The following is a 19,468-nucleotide window of genomic DNA, read 5'->3' as shown; positions in this document are numbered from 1 at the left end:
TTACAATCTTATGATGTGCAAATCTCGTGACCTCTCTTTAAAAAAAAAAAAGATAAATTTGGTATTTATGAAAAAATTATTTTTTAATAATATACAACTTTTTTCAAATAAAATATATGAAATTTACATACTCTATAACTGTATATAGCATTACTCAATTATTAACATCGAATTGAACTTAGATGTTTGAGTCTACAGCTCATCCTAAGTCAATCTTTAGGCCATTAAATATAGATACAGCCTAGAAGATTTACATATAAATATGTGAGAAATGATAGTTGTAGTATGAGTGCATAAGCGCCGCGTAATCATTTTGAAAAAAATGAATAAATACGAAACTCACATAAAAAAATTAATTTTTTAATAGTAGACCTCACTCTTTTTCAAAGCAACTGCATGACATTTACGCATTCCACAACTGCATATAGCATTACTCTTTTATACAACATTAATTTTATTCCGTTGAATAATCACGATACCATGCCTCGTATGGTAGATGCCCAGCAACTATTTTTCCCCTCTCACTCTCTCTCTTTAAGCAGCGTTGTTAATGCTCACCCAAACTGGTTTAACATTGGCACAAAATACCAATGATGAAAGTAATAAAATTGCAGTGTAATCCTATTCAGGTTGCAAGCTAGCCAAAACGAGCATGCTTTATACAAAAGAGAACCCATTGCACAATCCTTCCAAAACATTATTAAATTTGTTTTGTTTTCCTTTCTGTCTAACAACTATTTTCCAATCCAGTTTCCTTTGGCTTCTACCCGTCAGAACAGAGCTTTGGAATGCAGTTGGCTGCCACGAACATCAGCTCTGAATATGAGGAAGGACTACTTCAAATAATTCTACAATCAACCGGTCCACCGGATCAGCTACAGGATTCCATGGAGTAATGCTTCTGTAACTCCTGTGGGGGGACCTTGCAGGAAATCCTTATTGCTGATGTGCGTGGTTAGTCTTCTGCCTTCTAATTTATTTATTCTGTCTTCCTGATTCCGAAAAGATAAGATCTTACATCCAAAATGGAGTTGTTGCAATCTGCTTTCCATTTTGATCAATCTAAGTTCAAATGACACAAACACAACGATTTGTTCAAATCTCACTTTCCTTCTCTCAGGCTGCCTGGAAACTTGGCAAATTAAAGAATGGTGTAAAGCATAAAGAGAAACTCCATCAATGCCATTCAGGACCAATCCTCAATGTGACATTTAACACTTCAAGCAAACACACACAAGTGAATCAGACATCAAACATATTTACCCTTTTAGTATTACTTCCCCATAAATTTGAGAATAGGTACAAAAAATAAGGATACTCGGGGAATCTTAAACTAATCAACCAATTGACCAATATGGAGTCAGATTCGGTGTCGGAGCTACTTCGAAGACATACTTAGTCAAGTTAGACAATGCTATCAAAAGGCAGCATCAGTCCATGTTACACAACCTTCATCAAAACCAGGTTTTTCATGAAGAAGAGGGTATGGTCCGAGTGATACAATGTCATCAAGTTAGCACGAACCACTTCAGTACAGAGAATAAGGATAAAGGTATAAAGGACACATCACTACGATATGAATAGGGTTAAGAATATAGCTCTGAATAGATTTCTGCATTAATTTGCCAAGTAATTGGACCCATATACCAAAGAATCAATTCTACAAAGAATTCAATTGTATAGGTTTCAAACAATTTGAGTTCCAATCCACACACTTGTTTCAAATAAAAGTAGGTAAAAACTCTACATTTTCCTATTCACTTGATTTTGTAACAGGACAAGCAAATGGAATTTAGTTCAGTGATGTTTTTCATTATGCCCTTTTTGCAAAGGGGGAGATCCAAGTCCAAAGTTACATGCTTCAATCAGTTCTCTACATAGTAATACATAGGAAAGCCTTCCCGCTTCCCTGTCTCCCACATCATATCAAAATCAACGCTTTAATGTAATGGGAAAAAATCACTGAAATGAGGCCCAGACCAGGTAAACAGATCTAACTCAACCGAGACAGATAACTCAGCTGTGTTTACTCACCCATTTTAACCCCAGTTCCAAGCTTCGAGTTTGACCGATTTCAGACATCAAGTTATGATTTTGTAAAATCATTCAGAAAAACATCAGCGAAACCACATCAAATTTCAAGACCAAATGAATTCCACCACAATTCTTTCATTTTGGTTCCAAATACCATTTGTTATTCTATGTATAGAAAATTCTATGCCAACCCATATGCATTTCACATTCTTGAAACCCATTTTCCAAACATTCAAAACAAAACCAAAAGAATCTCAAAACTGAAAAATTATTTCTAACATCACCATAAACAAGCAAATATTTCATTTAAAAAGAACAAATCTCATTCGTTCGATCTAACAGAAGTACAAAATATAATCCCTTCCTTACTTCTCTACCAAGAAGCCTTCTTAATGCCATTGAGAGCACCTCGGGAGGCCAATTCACGGAAAACGATACGGGACATCCGGAAGAACTGGTACACGCCACGAGGGCGACCCGTGAAGATGCACCGGTTTCTGAGGCGCGTGAAGGAGCTGTTTCTGGGCAACTTGGCCAGCTTGTACTGCTGCTGTTCCCGAACCTCTGTGGGGAGATCAGGATCTCTTATAAAGGCCTTGAAAAGCTTGCGCTTTAGCTCGAATTTCGCCGCCATCTGACGGCGTTGGTGGTCGTGGATGTTGCGGTTCTCTTTCTGGATCTCCATTAACCTGATTGGTTGATCACGAAAGAGAAAATGGAGTGTTTATAGCGAGACGGAGATATAGCCCAAATTGGTAGGGATGTAACCGGTCCGGTCCTGTCTGGTTTTGGACAAAATTTAGGATCGAACCGGTATCTACTGGTTTTACATTTTCAAAAACCAATTACGCACCGGTTACTCTCCTAAACCGATACATCTGGTTTTACCGGTTCCGGTCCGGTTTTCCTGTTTTAATTTAGTGAATGCATGAGAGAGAGACAGAGAGAGAGAGAGGCATTGAAAGTAGCTAGCAATCTAGAACTTGGAACAAATATATGTGTGGGAGAGACCAATAGCTGAAGACAAATGCATGGAATCTGAAACTGCATCAAAAGGATACCTAACTAGAATATTATTACAGATCAGATTCATCACTACATATGAAAGCAGGTGCTCTTGGGGAATAGTACTGTTTATGGATGAGAGCCCAATACAATGCTTGGGAATGTATCCTATCTTAAGAGGTAAAAGGCTGCTCTTTGCCCCCACATTTGCATAAACCTTCTGAAAAAATTATATGTTTAGTAAATTTATAAAAAGTGATTTAAGAAAGGAATAATAATAGTAAATTTAAGAAACACAAAAATTTTAAAAAATTTATAATACAAATTCCTAGAAAAGAATATAATATGTTTAGTAAGTTTATAAAAAATAATGATCTTCACTATTTACGTTAGACAAATAAAGATCCTCAAGAAGATGATTTTAACTGTTTTTTTTTTTACTTCTAATATCTTGAATCCATCTATGTATGAGTGCAAATAAATCTTTCAAAAGGGCATCCAACTGGTAGGTACGTTTTTTACAATCAGTAGATGTTTTATTTTTCATTTTTTACTTGGTAGAAATGGGAGATTTCATCTTTGGAAGTCATACAAGAGATATGGGACTGAAGGCAATGGAGCAAAGCCACTTGAAAGCTTTCATTCAACTCAAATGCTTAATCAAGCATAACAAACATTGATTTAGGCTAACGTGGTCCTTGGAAAAAAAAAAAAACCTAGGAAGTCCGCAACCCAACCATATCATTGCAGACGTAAGAGTCTCACTCAACTTGGAAGTATTAGACTTTCTTTGTTGTGTTTGAAATCGAAATCGACAACCCAAAGTAAAATAGTTTCTCTGTTCTGCTTTCTTTTAACAACTGGGAGCATATGTCTAAACAATCCTGACCTCAAAGAAAGATGCACAAAATTGTATAGGAATTAAGTCCAACAAGCAACACCTAGACGAAAATTCTCAAAGATGTCTAAAGTTCCCATTTAACCAATAAACCTTTGAAACAAAAAAGTTCCCATAACAATTAAACCAACGGAGATTAAAAATGATATACACATCCGAGATTGTTCCAAGAAAAATTACCGCCGAAGACAGGGAGACGTGAGAGAGGGGCTGCCGGCTGCGTGAGACGGTGAGAGACAGAGAGGGCAGCGCAGCGTTGAGAGAGGGGCCGAGGGGCTGTGTGTGCGACGGGAACAGCTCGAGAGGTGAGGCCGTGAGGGGAGGTGCAACGGCGAGAGAGTGGGTCTGTGTTTCAGAGGGGTCGACGGCAAGAGGGATGGGACTCAGGCTGAGGGGGCGACGGCGAGATGTGCACGGTGCAACGGCGTGGGCCGTGGCCGCATTAGAGGGCAGAGATGCAGAGAGGCTGCGAGGCAGAGTGAGAGAGTGAGGAAGAGATGGGCGGGTCTTAGGTTAAATAGGTTTGGGAGAGTGGAGGTGCAACGGCGCCGTTTAGTAATATTTTCAAAATTATTACTAATAGTCTAATTAGACTAAACTCTTATAAGTCTATAACTATATCAGTAATTTTGTATAACTATAGTCTATATTAGACTATTAGTATTAGAATAAATATTAGTATTAGTTATAGCTATATAATAGTATTAATATTATACTATTAATATAGCTATATATTAATATTAATTATAGTGATTTAGTATAACTATAGTTTATATTAGACTATTAGTATAACTATATATTAATATTAGTTATAATGATTTACTATAATTATATTAGTATAAGTATAACTACAGTCTATATTAAACTATTAATATATATATATTGGTATTAATTATAGCTATATAATAATATTAATATTAAGCTATTAGTATAATTATATATTAATATTAGTTATAATGATTTAGTATAACATATTGTTACAATATAAATTATAATGAATACCATGATAAAATCAAATACTTACCATGTTACAATGATTACCATAAAATATTCTTCCCTTATATTGCATTAATATATATCTGTCGAACCTGAAAAGAAAAAAAGAAATTATGTTTAAGCTGGCGTGTGCACTTAATAAAGTATTAAAGATAAAATTTAAAATCTTAATATATAAAAAATCTTTGAATAATTCATAAAAATCGGAGTTTATAATTATTCACCACGTGTCCATACAAGGAGAAGTTTCACCAAAATCCCATGCACCGATTGATCGACAGAGCAAAAATTTCAATGTGGAGGGAAGACGGAGTGGCGGCAAAAGGCAAACCATTATATGTGGAAGTGAATCGCAGAAGCTTTAAAACCCTCCCAATATTTTAATCCAACACGCCAACTCTCACTGTCCCTCTCGATCGGCAATCCGCTTCTTTTCACGTGTACGATCAATGATTTTTGCAGATCAGAAATCACGCTTCACCTTCGTCTACACTCCAAATGTAAAACGGTACGCTTGCTGTTTCGGAGTTTGATCTGAAATCGCCATTTAGAAACCGTAGCTCTACTTATGTTCTATTTATCGCGTTTGCTTCATCGAATTTTGGTTGCTTAGAATTCCGAGGTAACGAAGGAAAGAAAATTACGAGTTCACGTTCACCGTCGTTTCCGGTAATAATTAAAAAGAGAGATAAGAAAATCGGAAATTTTGATTAAATGTTCTCGCTTTGTGCTTGACCTGTTTGACATTAGGACTTGTCTTCTCTGGTCCCCGAACTGATGAAGAATCTAAGTTTTAAGGTTTTAGTGTCATTTATTTTCCACATTCTCTCAACAACTAGACAGAGTACATCGGAATATCCTCCTTCTTCAATTCTTGTGCTGCAATTTCGTATGTTATCTTATTATATGTCTGTTGATGGCCGAGTCGATCACATCACCTTGTTTGTTTTGATATGGAAGGAGTGTGTGTTTGCTGCGGTATTTTGCTTAATTGCGCAGATCAATTTCTGACATGCTGTTTTAAGACTAACTAATAAATTACTAAATGGCTTCGATTAATTAACTCAAATAACTTCCTATAGCACATTGCGATCAAGTTTTATTAGGTCCAATAGTGTCAAATTTTCATATATCACTCTTGTGATGGGGCTCGTTACACGGGTCTAGGGTTTAACCGGGTACAACACTTGTATTTGCATGCTCTGTGGTTTAATTGGGTATAAGACTTGTGTCTGCATGGTCTCCGGAGTTCCTAATCGTCAAAAGAATTTTCATAGATGACTTTTACTTTTATATATTGGTGAATTATCTGTATCTCTTACTGGTATTCAGGTAATGGGTGATGGATACGGGCAGAAATTCAGGAATAATGTTTTAGATTCATTTGTCTTGTTCATATGATAGTTTTTTTGTATAGATCATTTGATTATGGTTCTTCTAGGTTCTCGAAGATGTTAGATTCCATTTCTCTAGATTTTTTCTAGCTTCTATTGTAGTTTGACATCTCTTGTTAGTCATACCATGATTGTGTATCAATTCATGGCAGATATGTGTTAACAACCAGTTTGACACGACATTATCGTATAATTGAGTTTTTTGAGAAGAGAAGTAAAAAATGAATGTTTATTTTAGCACCAGGATGGAATCATGATACGAGGTGATTGTCACGTAATTGAGCTCTGTATTGCAACAAAGGTTTAATAAAGCTACAGGTTTATTGCAAAATTTTAAGCAAAGTACCACTTCTGATTGTATGATTCATTGATTCATCTCATACGATGTGGAGCCTAATGTCCCATCTAATTTGGATGGATGACTGTTAAATTTTCACATATTAGTCTTTAACATTATAGCAAGCATGATGTGGATGCACTGATATATTATACTGATTTTAAGGATGATAATTTCTTTAACTTTGTATTGATCATCATACGAATTGATGAGATATCTCGAAGACACTGGAATCATAGGTATGTGACTAAATTCATGAACAAAGAATTTAATAAGCATTATTGGGATGATTGTGTAATGCCGAAATGCATTTGTGTTGCTAAGTTGTGTGGGAAGCATTTGATGTTGCAATACGTTATACATTCAAGCTTACATCCAATGATTCATCATTTTATTGATTACTAAAAGCGGAATGGTGTTACATAACATATGTGTCTAGAGTGACAGTGGCCAAATTTTGAAGAATGGCTCTTTCACGAGCAAGAATGAAATAATGATCATAATTTCAATTGTTTACAAACTACATTCCTCTTGTCATGGGTTGCCCTATTCCCTGTCTAGCAGGTAGTGATGCATAGCATGTTAGAAGAATTTTAATTGAACCTACAGCAATCTGTTAGTAAATGATCTTCCTGATCATCTGGTCAGCATTTTTTTTTGGTACCAGCAGCCTTGGTTTGTACCTTCCGCTAGTGATCCTCTCTGTTTATCTCTTGTTCTCAGTTTTTGACTTGACCAACTTACTTGCGGGGAAGTGCAATCTAGCCATTAGAGGTCGGGGTGCCCGTGTTTTCTGGTCAAAGCCCCTCACACAGACAAATCCTGCCAAAACGATTCTAAAGATTAGCCAAGTATTACATGATAGAATATTGGTATATTATGACGATATATTTTGGGGGGATGCTGTGCTTGCTACTAAGCAACAGATCACGTTTTCTTGTGGTAGAAAAATCATATGGATGGTTTTATTTTTTAGAGTTTCAAAGTTATGTTTAGTAAATTAGCAGCACTCAAAGGTGAACAATAAGAAATGAGGCGAGAATTATGGGTTTCATGATGATTTAGAAACCAACCAGGCAATTTATTATATATTCCATTACCAAAAAAGATTACTCATATAGTTTTTAATATTGGTATGTTAGGGGTCTTAACTTCAAATCTTACATGTGCATACATTTGATTTCCATTGGCTGGTTATACAGGCTAGATGTACATAATAATGTTAGACTGGTACAGTGATGATTTAGTGTTAAATGCAATCCTCGTTAGTAAATCACCTACGTGGTGTATGCTTATGCACGTTAAGTATGTCATGAAATTAGAAGAGCAGTCTACCTATAATATTGTGAACTACTACTATGTAATATGTCTTTATTGATTGTTTAATATAGTATTCAATCTCTCTCTCTAATGCACAGCCACATGCTCATACATCCCTCATTTACAGACAATAAGTAACATGAAATTGAGTTTTACAAAGTCATTCACACCCCCACCAAAGGTCATTTGTAACTTATAGTACTTTCAATGATCTAATCCTCTATAATTTTCTGAGAGAGACTTGGAAAAGCCAACTGCATTCTTTTTTAACTTAAAAATTTGGCTATCTATTGTTTCATCCTCTTTCTTGTAATATGCAACTGACATGAGATGATCCCAATCATATCAGTAAAGCAAGGTGGGTAATTAAAGTTATAGTCCATACCTCTCCAAAAGCATAATTGAATTCCCTCGGTCGATAGGCCTGGTAGACAAGTTTTCTGTAAGCTCCATTTTTAACTAAAATGTGATAGCTATTCAGTAAATGCTTGCATATAATTTCATCTTACCTTTGAATATTGTTGTTACAGAGGTTCCAAAGTAGACAGTCCTTCTTCGCAAGTTCCATATCCATGCTCTTGGAACATCTATTGGGTTCAAGCTAGATTCATGGTCTGCAAATACCTGCACAATAATATAGTTTAGTTCAGTTTTATAACCATGGAACTAGAGGCTCTAAATATTCACTGGTATGATTGGACAAAACAATAAATAGTCATCCTGTCAGCACTCATAATGCCAGACTGATTGTGCTTGTATCTACTATGGACACTAGAACTAAGAGAATAAGCATATATATTTGATAAACTTACCTCATTAACTTGAAAGTATGTACCATTGAGAGGAAAGCTCCCTTTCATTGCTGTTCTACATGGTATCTGTATTTAGATGATGTAAACATCAGCAAAAGATTAAAATAGTCTGTCATGCCTTTTTTTCCCTTGACCTTCAGGAGTGTTACCTATGTATCATTGAATTTAATTCACTCACCAGTAGTGACCCTCTGACCGTTTGTGCATTAGCTTCTCTCACACTATTGCATGAGAAGCATGTCTGTTCATTGCACAATTTGTTAGGCTCCTGGGAACCACAGCTTGTTTCTGGTGGTTGAATTGAATTTGCTGTTTCGCCTAATAACAAGTTTTGCAAATATGATTGTAAATATATGTCAAACCCAAACCTGTGAAACTATTCATCCTCATATCTGTTACAGGAGAATAATAGTTGTGGGAAAATAGAATATCCTTGGGCCACCCATCACTTTTTCTTGAGTTCTGACTATGTTATATATTAAAATTTATATACATATAAATTGCACTGGGTGATCTCAAGAATGTATCTTGCTATTTTTTATTTGTATTCTGAGATTATTTCACGTGCAAGTATAGCAACTGAAGCTATGATATGTTATGTGCTTACCTGGTGTCCATATAGCAAGAAGATATGGGCTTGGATCATCAGGTTCTCGTCTGTCCATCTGCAAATTTGATAAGGTAATGCTTAGCTACGGTTTCCTAGTTTAAGGTCACTCTATAACTTTAGAATGTCAAGATTACTAACCCTTTCCAAGAGCGGATGCGAATCTGGAAGTTCATACCTGCATCATTCCAGGATGGAAGTTGTCAAGATTGCATGAAGCAGAGTTTACACACACACACATACACATCATTTTTTTTAACTTAATTTCCAAATAATGGTTTATCCAATTAGGGCTAGATTTCCTTAATATTCAATTGAAAGCTGCAATTTTTTGCAAGAGATATGTACTTACACTTGGTGCTCTGTTCGTAGCCGACTCACATTCTTCAGTTTAGCTGTAGGTATAGAAGCCACTTCTGGTTTTAAGGCAACCAAAGCCTTTGACATTTCACATTCTTCGAGTTCCATCTTCTCTTGCATGTAGTTTTGTAGATTTACAGTAAACTCTTCGATATTGAGTTTGATGGTGGGAATCTCGTCAGGATCCTCATAAAATGTGTCCTCAATGTCGCTTTCTGAGATCTCTGAGCATTCTTGTTCTGGGGTTGCTGGTTCTTCAATGATTGGTTCACACTTTCGACTTTCATAACCTGTTCCTTTGAGTGAGTTGATCTCAGGTGGAAGGAGTGGCAGGGGGTTGATAACTATGGCTGGATTTCTCTCATCTGGAATGGGAACAGTTGAGTCCACAATACTCTTTTCTTCGGGCCCTGGCAGTGCAAGCCTTGCGCTGAAACAAATAATGCTTGTGGTCAGTTTCATTAAGAGAATACTGGATCCATGCATCTGGGAGGATGAGCTGGGGGTTCTGAGAAGAATGAGTTTATTCTTTTCATCAAGAGTACATGCTACTGATATGTATGAGAATATGGGTTGGGCGGTTTTGAGAGGATTGGATTTTTCTATTCTTCGAGTTCTAATTTTTCTGATAGTTTGGCTGCCTTATGTTCTCTGTTTGCCATTGACAAGAAGTAAAATTAATATCTCTTAAATTAGGCACTTGAAGTTTCATATCTCTTCTGCAGTCATATTGCACAAAAATGTCAATTACTTCATGCCAAAAGGACTAGGAGCCACTGGTGGTTTATCTTTTATATGCCTTGTGGACGCTACTAAATTGCATATTGATCTATCTAGTACAAAAAATTAGTTCCAAGTTATTGGCTTTGAATATAACTCCAGGAAAATGCTAGTGTTTCTGATGAATTATTTCTTATGCTTATATGCCTTCATAATGGTAGAGGCAAACATAGCCATGGGACAGATATCTGAGTGCAAACCTTGCGAAAGCACTTGCAAAGTGTCTGCACTCTCCTCTCATTGGACATGCATTGCAATTTGGTTTACTTTTTGTGCAGAAGACCTGCATAGATATCAAAGCACGTTGCAAATATATTAATCTTTTCTTTATTTGTTACTGATAAATGTTCTGTTAAAGGCAACAGCATATATATAACTGCACATTTACATACCTTTCCGAATGTAATCAATTGGTAGTGTAGTTCATACCTGTATCAGCATTACTTTATTAGTCAGAAAAAGCTTTATCGGAACGGAATAGGAAATCTTTTGTCCTACTTTTTTTGCATGGAAAATACTATTAAACAATGAATGAAAAGGTGCGTTGGGGTTACAATGTTCGTTGGTCGAGATTGCATAATCTTGGCCAGAGATATTTTTGAATAGACTCCAGCACCGGATACCTGTATGGAATTTTGATTAGCATTTTTTAGCATTGGAAATATTCATAATTATTAGTTGGATATGTACTAACAATTCTAGGAGGTGTAACTGAAGTGACTCAGGCAGGGGTTGAAGGGGGACCCATCCCAGTCGAACTGCTATCCTTCCAACATTTGTGTCAACCTTTAGGAAAGAGCAATGTAATGTATTAATTAGCTGATTTTTTCTTCACCCCTTATAAGCTGATAAAGTGAGAAGTAGTTTCATATAAATCTTACTGGAAAAGCTAGATGATGGAGTGTTAAAAGCCGCACACACTCCACACTTTTCAGCCCAAGTCCGCGTATGCTTAATAGATAATCCCTGTAGCACAGACATTTTTTCTTTTAAGATGTAAATGAGTACATTATTTATATGAAAAGTAGAGTAACTGAGTAAGATGTTTGTGGAATGGCTTACTTTGCTTTATCAGGGGGAACATCTCTTAACCATTCCAGATCGATGCTTCCATGTTCTCTAACCAGTCGGTTCAGGAAATCCTGCAATGTTGTGAAACCACTTACTTTTTTTTGTCTTTTTTCTTTCTTTTGGTGAAGAATACTTTTATTTGTTGAATAATGATTCATTCATGGAGCCATTTGAAGCTGATAGTTTGAAATATGAAGGCTTTTGAGACTTGCTCTAACACGTGTACCTTGATTCGTTCTGCTAGCAGGTTATTCATCCCTCGTTCCTTTATTGCCTTAGAAATCTCAGCAACATTTGCAAGTCTTATTGCTTCATAGTCCAGTGAATCCTGCGTATCTTTGCTTCTTTCTATGTTCCTACTACCGGCATGTACTTGCTTTCTTAAACTGTCCCAGTCAACTGCACTCGTTTTCTCACTCTCTGTCCTTCCTTTTTTGGCTTTTGAAATTTTTGAACTTGTCTCATCATAAGCATGACCAGAAGAATAAGCTTGCTCATTTGAATTTGGTTTGATAAATCTATTTTCCAAGTGCATTTGCTTATTTTCTACTGAGATTCTTTCTCCAGCATTCTCTGTGACTTTAGGGAGACTTGGAATTTGCTGTGTGGCGTTATTCTGCCTTTTAGCCAGTGCTTCTGCAAGTTTTACAGGTTCTGCCACAGATGGGCTTTCCAATCTGAGGAATTTGTTCATTTCCAGTTGGTGATTGTGGCAGGATGACAAATCATAAACAGTGTGAGGACCTGGTTGAGAAATGCTTTCCTGGTGTACTGAGTGGTTGCTTAATGGTATAGAGGGGCCCATTCTTTGTGTTTCTTGAGAACATAGTAGTTCATTCTGTTGTACTGTTCTTCCACCTTCACTTCCTGCCCATCCTTCAGTCCTAAAGCCCTTGGTATTTTCATCTTTTTTCTTTGTGGATCTGAAATCAATTGAAGGCAAAGGATATATGCTTTCTTCACTAAATGCTTTAAAATTCTCTATTTCGGCAATTCTAAATTCTGGATTCATGTGCAAATGGTAGTCGCTTAAAGGATAAGTAAATGCATAAGGGCCATTGAAATCATCTGCTCTGTGCAATCTTGTTATTTTCTGGGCATGCACAATATTTTTAGATTGCTTGTGCACTTGCCTGGATCCCTCATCCGCTAGTGAACAAGTATTTTGGCTGTAAAATTCCTGGAATGTGGTTTTCTCCATCTGTAGAAGATTTGTTAAAGTTGGAAAGTGAATCTCACTTGGTCTGCAGCCAGTTATAAAATCTTCCTCTTCTGAATTGGAGCCTGAGCTGGATCTTGGTCCTCCAGGGCCCTGTACGTTTAAGGAATCAAAAGAATCTTGTGATGATATGACGTCTTCCCCCATGCTCTGACTATGTGCGTCCACTATGTTCCTTTCTCTTCCTGTAGTTTCACTGTCTCTTTGATGCTCTGTTGATCCAAGGTGTGTCACAGAGCTATAACTGAAGATTTGTCGACTTGGAACCTTTTCTTGCCATCCAATGGTGTCATCCTGATTTATACAGACTTCTGATTCCTCTGACAGTGTGCTTGTCCCACCATTGTCACATGTTCTGTTGCTCATTGACTGAAGAGGAAATCGTGCTGCCAAAGACATGAAAGCAGAGCTGCGAAGGTAGGAAAAAAATCATAAATATTGTTTCTTAAACTTCAAGTTTTACTCACTGGAAATATCTACCCAGAATTCTGTGAAAATTAGTGAATTTACCTTGAAAGATGGTCTGAAACATTTTGGGTTAGGAAGACTCCTATCACCGAATCAACAACAGATCCTTTCCATCGTGAGAAGCGTCTATCTCCTGTGAAGAGTGTTATTATATCTGGTAAATATGCAGCTAGTTGAATACCTTTGTATCTTACTAGATTATTTTTATTGTTGGTGCATGTGTAAGTATAAAAGGCGTCATATATGGTCTACCTGTGGAAACTAGAAAAATGCAAATTTGACTTCCTCATTCAGAATATTCCAGTAAAATTTTCTGTGACTCTTGTATGAACTCTATTACAATCAAATCTACGGCCCCTATGTTTTTCTGGTATCTATGCCCTTTCTTTTTTTCTCGTCTCCTTTTTATTGTTTTAATTTTCTGGACTGATGATTCATTTCTATTGTTTGCCTTACTTTTACTTTTTCCTTATATTGATCATTCTGAACTTAACATCAATAGTGCTCTAGTTGTGTAACACTGAATGTGAGGCTATAACTATAAGAGACTCTACCTTGAATGAGGTGCATTCTTGCAATAAATGAATCAGTTCGACCACGAAAAACCTTTCTTTCCTCTTCCCACCATTTCTCCTTTTTCTTGTCAGTTCCTTCAAAGTCTTTGCTTCCTTCCGTATTCATCAAAAGGTTCCAAATTCTATTTGTTTCTGGGTCAAGGTCTACTTTAGGTCGTGGTTTATGTTTCTTCATCAGTTCAAACCTTGGGTATGGAACAAGTGCACCGTATCCTTTGTATAGGACAACTGCATTTTGCTCGTCCCTTACCAATTCAGTGCTCCCCTCATTGAGATCTAGACTCTTCAATCTATATATGATCTCATCTATGGGTATGGCATATATCCTTTTTTTTGGTGGACGACCTACATCAAATGATACCAATCTAGTGAGTAGAACGTACCAGGATATCATGTTAAGTTTATGAAATGCCACATTTTCCAAATTCTTTGAGATACAAAGTTTACCTCGTGGTTTTGCTGGGGATTTCTGATAAGCATACAAGGCATCGTCCTTTTTTGGAACTTTATTTCTTCTAGCTGAAACTAATCTTGATGGAATGGGTCCTATGGTTCGCTTTGTTGAAGGAACATGGGAAGTTTGAAGTACCTGGTTCTCCGATTCAGGGACTTGTTTGGGAGGAGATGGTTGGAGCATGTAACAATCCTCAATTGCAGCTAGGGAGGGATAGCCATGGACTGAAGTTAATCTGCTGGTCTCTTTCGTCACTTCTGCATATGAATGCAGATCAGACGAAATCTCTTGCATCGGCAAATTCTGTCCTGCAGCCATAGAGTGATTGCACCTCTCAGATGTAAATTTGTTGGCCTCAGTGGCCTCACTTTGCCTCTCAGCAATTTTAGGACTTCTGAAGTAAAAGTTTGATATCTCATGGTTTGTTGTTTCTGTAAGCCCATTTGCACTGTTATCATTCATTCGCTTTGTTTTAGCTTTTCCCGAACCATCTTCAACTTCTGTTACGCAAGGCATTCCAGAGATGTTTGTATGGAGTCCACTCACAGTTTTCTTTTTTTTGTAAGTTTCTGAGAAACCTCTGCCAAGAACTTGGCCCTTTTTGCAATGTTCATCCGTTTGGATCTCTTGGTACAACAATGAAATGATGGGATTTGTGCCCTCGATAGTACGAAAATGTTCTCTCTTGGACCCTCTTGCTGCACTGGAATTAGATGGAAACTTTGGAACTGATTGGGTTGTATTCCTAGACAATTCTTTCTCCATGCTATCAAAATTAGAGTTTGCTTGAAAGACTACTTTGTCTATTCCTTCAGCATGGATTTGTTGTGATATGGGATTCCATCCATTGCTACAGCTGTTTTGGAAAGGGTCAGAATATCTCTCATCTATATTTATCCCTATCACATGTGGATCTTCTATGGACCAGTCTTTCTCTGGAGCTGATGAGGCTGCAGCTGCTTGCCTTTGTTGCAGTGGTACATAGTTAGTTTGCAATTGACTTGTGGAATGGATTAGATCATTTATGTTTCCAGATTTCTGCTGTTCTTCCATTAAGCCAGTCCACTGGTCAATCTGCACAACAGACTTTGTTCCAGAAACACTGTAAGTTCCAGGGCACGATTCTGTGGCTCGAGAGTCTGAACTCAAACTAAAGGCCCCTTTATTCCAATGAGGTAACTCCTGCTGACCAACTGCTTTTTCCTGGCTTTCATCAACGATCTTCTCCACGTCAAAATTTAATGCTCTCCGGCAGGATGTTGCAGCTGTTCTGCCCTTAGCATTGACTGTCTCCCTTGAAGCATCAGCCAGTTCAGGTGCTGATTCTTTCTGAATATTCTTGCGCACGTACTTCCTCTTTGCTGTCTGGGCCTCTTTGGTATTTTTTGGAGTTTTAGGCTTTGGAGTCCTTTTGGGCTTGCCTTCCCTTATTACCTTGGGCCTGTGTTTTCTTCGTCTTTGCGGTTTCTGATGGGGTGTCTCGTTCAGATCCATGCCAGGAATACTTCCCTTCTCAGAATCTTTATTTTCTTTGTGTAATGTATTATTGGCAGCAGGAGATGAGTTTACAATGCTCTGTAAAAGTTCATCACTCTGGTCCAGAGGTGACTGATTTCCTAATGATGTAAGTGAAGTATCATTGTCCCTTGCCTCACTTGAGCTTTCATTTCTTATTATGTTCGGTGTTGCAGAATGCTGGTTGTTCTCCAGCTTCTTGACCCGATCTGGTGTTATTGGTGCGAACTGGAGTGTGTTGGTAACACTTGAGGAAGCATTTATTTCTGCTGGTGCGGAATTTAGCTCCCAGTGCGGCTCATAAGGTACGGGGAATCCATCTATAGGAGAAAAACAGTTTTCATTGATTTCCTTATTGAAAATAATGAAAGATAATTTGACAGTGAAATAATTTTGTAAATCCAGAGGAGGCAAACTTATTTTTTCTTGTGGCATTCCAATTTTTTGTTTTTTTTATCTGATAACACTTACAATGAGGTCAGTAAACACATCAAATCATGGCAATTACATATCAGGCCTTGTAGCATATTAGAGAATACCTTGTCCTTTCCTAGTAGCAGTGTGCAGTTACAGAAACTAATTTGGTGCTATTCTTCATAACGAAATACTATAATAATTAAAAATTCTTACCTTAAAAAGCAAGTTAATTATTGCAGATAAATTGAAGTGCTTAATTTTTCTTTTATCTTATATGAAGAATTAGAGGGTAACATAATTTTGTACAAACAACCCAATGTCCATGGGTGCAATTTTCATGAAGTAGTCATCTATTATGGATGTGTAGATACAAGTCCATGTTTCTTGTATAATTAAAGTGCTATATAGAATTGATTCATCACCACATGATATCTAATGCTACCCAGTTCTATTTGTATACTATCTTCATCAATTAAAAATGAACAGAAGAGAAAAAAAAAATCATAACGATGATCCTCTTTGGATAATTAATAGTACGCATTCCTACTTTTGCATAAATGGGCACCAATAAATGCAAAATGAAAAAAAAAATTATAAATGTCTTACAGTTGGGTATCTGGGTATAGTTGTCACTGTTGTCCGATGAGTTTGAACCCGAGTAGTGATTTTGGTTGCTAAAAAACAAACTTGCAGGGTTCTTATCTCTTAGATTGCCGTCAACTCGAGAATGCATTTCCAGAATCAGAGGCCTATTTGCCAAATTACTCGAAGTGTCAAAACCTGCGTAGTGATTCTGGTTGTTGAACAACAGGCCATCAGAGGTGGTCGAATCTCTCTGGCTGCAATCAACATGAGAGTGCAAATGCGAATTTGGAATCAGGGGACTATTTGCTGCCATGTTTTGGCTTCCGTTCGGGTCCCTGTTTGCAGTGGTTATAAGGGTGGCATTCTGCATTTGCAGCAGTTGTGCAAATGTATCGTTCTTCCAACCTGTGCTGTTACTGTGTAAGGTCTGAGTGTAAGACCCTGCAATGTGATTGATCATCCTGTTCTTCTGAGCCAATCCTGCATCATAGCCATAGTACCCTCCTTTCTGAACCACCTGCCCGGTTGGGTTCGAATTTCGCTGCAACCCATTGTAATTTGGCATCTCTGCATACCCATTTGAGAATTCAGTCACTTCCTGCCAATTTGCTCTCCCCATTTGGTTCCCATCCCAGTTGACCAGGATCGGATTAGATCTTGTTGGAATTGGCTTCTCTGGTGTCACGGGCATCCATGAATCCATTATTTGAAGCTCTTTATCCTCTGGAAATGAAACCCCCCCTCTAATATTCATCCGTCTCACCTAGCAATCTCAACAGTCCCTTCACTTCTTTGTTGAGTCCCTGCTCTTGAAGCCTCTAATTTTTCCTGGAGCAGCTGAATTTCACAGCTACCATCCAAATACCGGAGGTTTCTGACAGCCAATATCTAGCTTTACCCCATTTGCCTGAACCCACACTGCCAAAACATCCAAACACATTCTCTCCCATACAACCTTCACCGTGCATTGACATGCATCAAGATTAACAAAAACAACCCAAAAGAAGCATCTTTGTTATAAATGCTAGAAAATCATTCCCCGTATGCTCTCAACAGCAACAGCCAGCTTTATCTTGTATTCGATGGAAAACATGGAAAAAGCCTGAGAAACATATATGGAAATTAGCAAAAATCAAAATAGCAACAAATATCACTTATTTGAGAGAGAAAACTACTACTCAAATAGAGTATTAAATTACATATCGGCCAATTTAATCCGCTTTAAATGGCTAGGATTGTGGGAGCAAAACATTGACAATCTTCAGGGAATATTTTCGTGATATGGAAGAAGTGTAACAACTTTTTTGGGTTTGAGTCAACATGAATTAAACCTGAAAATATAAATGACCAAAAAATAAATAAATAGTATATTGAGCTCACCGATCTGGGAGTGGAGTCAGGCAGCCGGCGTGGGTAAAGTCAATGCCGGAAGTTATCAAGTCAGTCTCCAGGGTTAAGCCAGGAGAGAGAAACGAATAGAGAAGAGTACTGAGAGGGAAAAGGCACGAAAAGAAACCAGAGCCATAGACCATACTATATATAAGACATGCCCACACCAGTTTGGGCACTTCTTGTATTTGTATATTGGGCACACCCTCTTTAATTATAAACTACTTTACAAAAATCCAGATTACTTACCTTCTGGCCATTAATGTTTATTCGCTGGTGCTTTTAACAGCACCAGTCCTAAATATTCTCCTTCTCATTTCCTCATTTTTTTTTTTAGTTTATTTTTCTTTCTTTAAATCTAAAAAAGTTAGATGTACAATTTTTCAATAACTCTTAAGAGACATGCGCAGTACAAAAAGATTCTCAGGTTGCAAATCGTTTGGAAGACAGTGGAGGTTTTGTTGAAATCACTGAGTGTGGTCCTTACACGCTGCTTACAATTGTGCGTGGTCTTCACGTGTCACACGCGCTGGATCACTGAAATCACTATAATTAGATCTTCAAATCTGACTTTTTTGATTGAAAAGAGATAAGCTTGTTGCCTTTATGGGCCGTCAAAGTCTATTGGAATTAATCCAAACTATAATCTATATTTTTTCGTTCTTATTTTCTTTATTGTATAGTAAAAATAAAAAAAGAGTTCGTCTCTTAGACGATTGATTCATAGAGGTTGAGTCATTTCTTTCTATAAAATGTGATGTTGAGTATCTGTTTAGGTAAAGTGTTGTTTTTTGGACGTTTGTCTGTAAAGACTATCAGCAGCAGTGAAGTCTAAATCAATTTAGTAGTGCATTGGTATAGCTCCAAATGGTTGATATGGAGATTATCTTTGCATATATCTGGTCACAAATATAAATTTCTCTTGGTGAACGAATGAATGATAATATTTCTCTTAAAAAAAAAGTCCTACATATTCTCAATTAATATGTTATTGATAAAGCTTATCAATTTAGTCGCATAATTGTTAATTATTTTAAAATATACTTTGTGTTTTAATTAAGAAGTCGACCAACCCACATATACAGATGTATGTATATATCGCATATGTTGAAGTGTAGAATTTATTGGTATTGTGACTTCTACGTTATACTGGACTTAGTTTGGACTTTAAAAATTTGTAAACTGATTTGCATTGCGAATCTATAGTTCAATTATTTTAGTTGAACTCTAAG

At 37.0% G+C, this 19,468-nt stretch overlaps 2 protein-coding genes across 4 annotated transcripts; both read right to left on the bottom strand.

The window, feature by feature from the left end:
* Nucleotides 1-616: 616 nt before the first annotated feature.
* Nucleotides 617-4,321, bottom strand: LOC121238610 (ribosomal protein S14, mitochondrial). 3 transcript variants are annotated; one of them, XM_041135563.1, is made up of 3 exons: nucleotides 4,118-4,321; nucleotides 2,404-2,723; nucleotides 617-1,062 (listed from the first exon to the last, which is right to left on the bottom strand). In XM_041135563.1, exon 2 carries the CDS (start codon nucleotides 2,717-2,719, stop codon nucleotides 2,408-2,410), a length of 312 nt encoding a protein of 103 aa, XP_040991497.1. In that variant the 5' UTR covers nucleotides 2,720-2,723; nucleotides 4,118-4,321; the 3' UTR covers nucleotides 617-1,062; nucleotides 2,404-2,407. The 3 variants fall into 3 exon arrangements, with proteins under 3 accessions (XP_040991497.1, XP_040991496.1, XP_040991495.1); XM_041135562.1 differs by lacking the exon at nucleotides 617-1,062 and adding an exon at nucleotides 1,659-1,916; XM_041135561.1 differs by lacking the exon at nucleotides 617-1,062 and having other exon boundaries at nucleotides 2,137-2,723; nucleotides 4,118-4,318.
* Nucleotides 4,322-7,040: 2,719 nt separating this feature from the next.
* LOC121238607 (transcriptional activator DEMETER) lies at nucleotides 7,041-17,601 on the bottom strand. The gene is made up of 19 exons (XM_041135558.1): nucleotides 16,869-17,601; nucleotides 14,324-16,165; nucleotides 13,856-14,221; nucleotides 13,344-13,434; nucleotides 11,841-13,242; nucleotides 11,606-11,685; nucleotides 11,425-11,509; nucleotides 11,238-11,329; nucleotides 11,098-11,166; nucleotides 10,936-10,972; nucleotides 10,744-10,826; nucleotides 9,756-10,193; nucleotides 9,545-9,581; nucleotides 9,404-9,461; nucleotides 8,975-9,114; nucleotides 8,797-8,862; nucleotides 8,494-8,608; nucleotides 8,370-8,408; nucleotides 7,041-7,486 (listed from the first exon to the last, which is right to left on the bottom strand). The coding sequence occupies exons 1-19, from the start codon at nucleotides 17,599-17,601 to the stop codon at nucleotides 7,371-7,373; spliced, it is 5,889 nt and encodes a 1,962-aa protein (XP_040991492.1). The 3' UTR covers nucleotides 7,041-7,370.
* Between the last annotated feature and the right edge of the window lie 1,867 nt (nucleotides 17,602-19,468).

This window comes from Juglans microcarpa x Juglans regia, chromosome 7D, assembly GCF_004785595.1.
Source record: "Juglans microcarpa x Juglans regia isolate MS1-56 chromosome 7D, Jm3101_v1.0, whole genome shotgun sequence".
NCBI classification, from domain to species: Eukaryota; Viridiplantae; Streptophyta; class Magnoliopsida; order Fagales; family Juglandaceae; genus Juglans; species Juglans microcarpa x Juglans regia.
The sequence above is the reverse complement of the archived record's forward strand: the minus strand, read 5'-3'. Positions and strand labels throughout refer to the sequence as shown.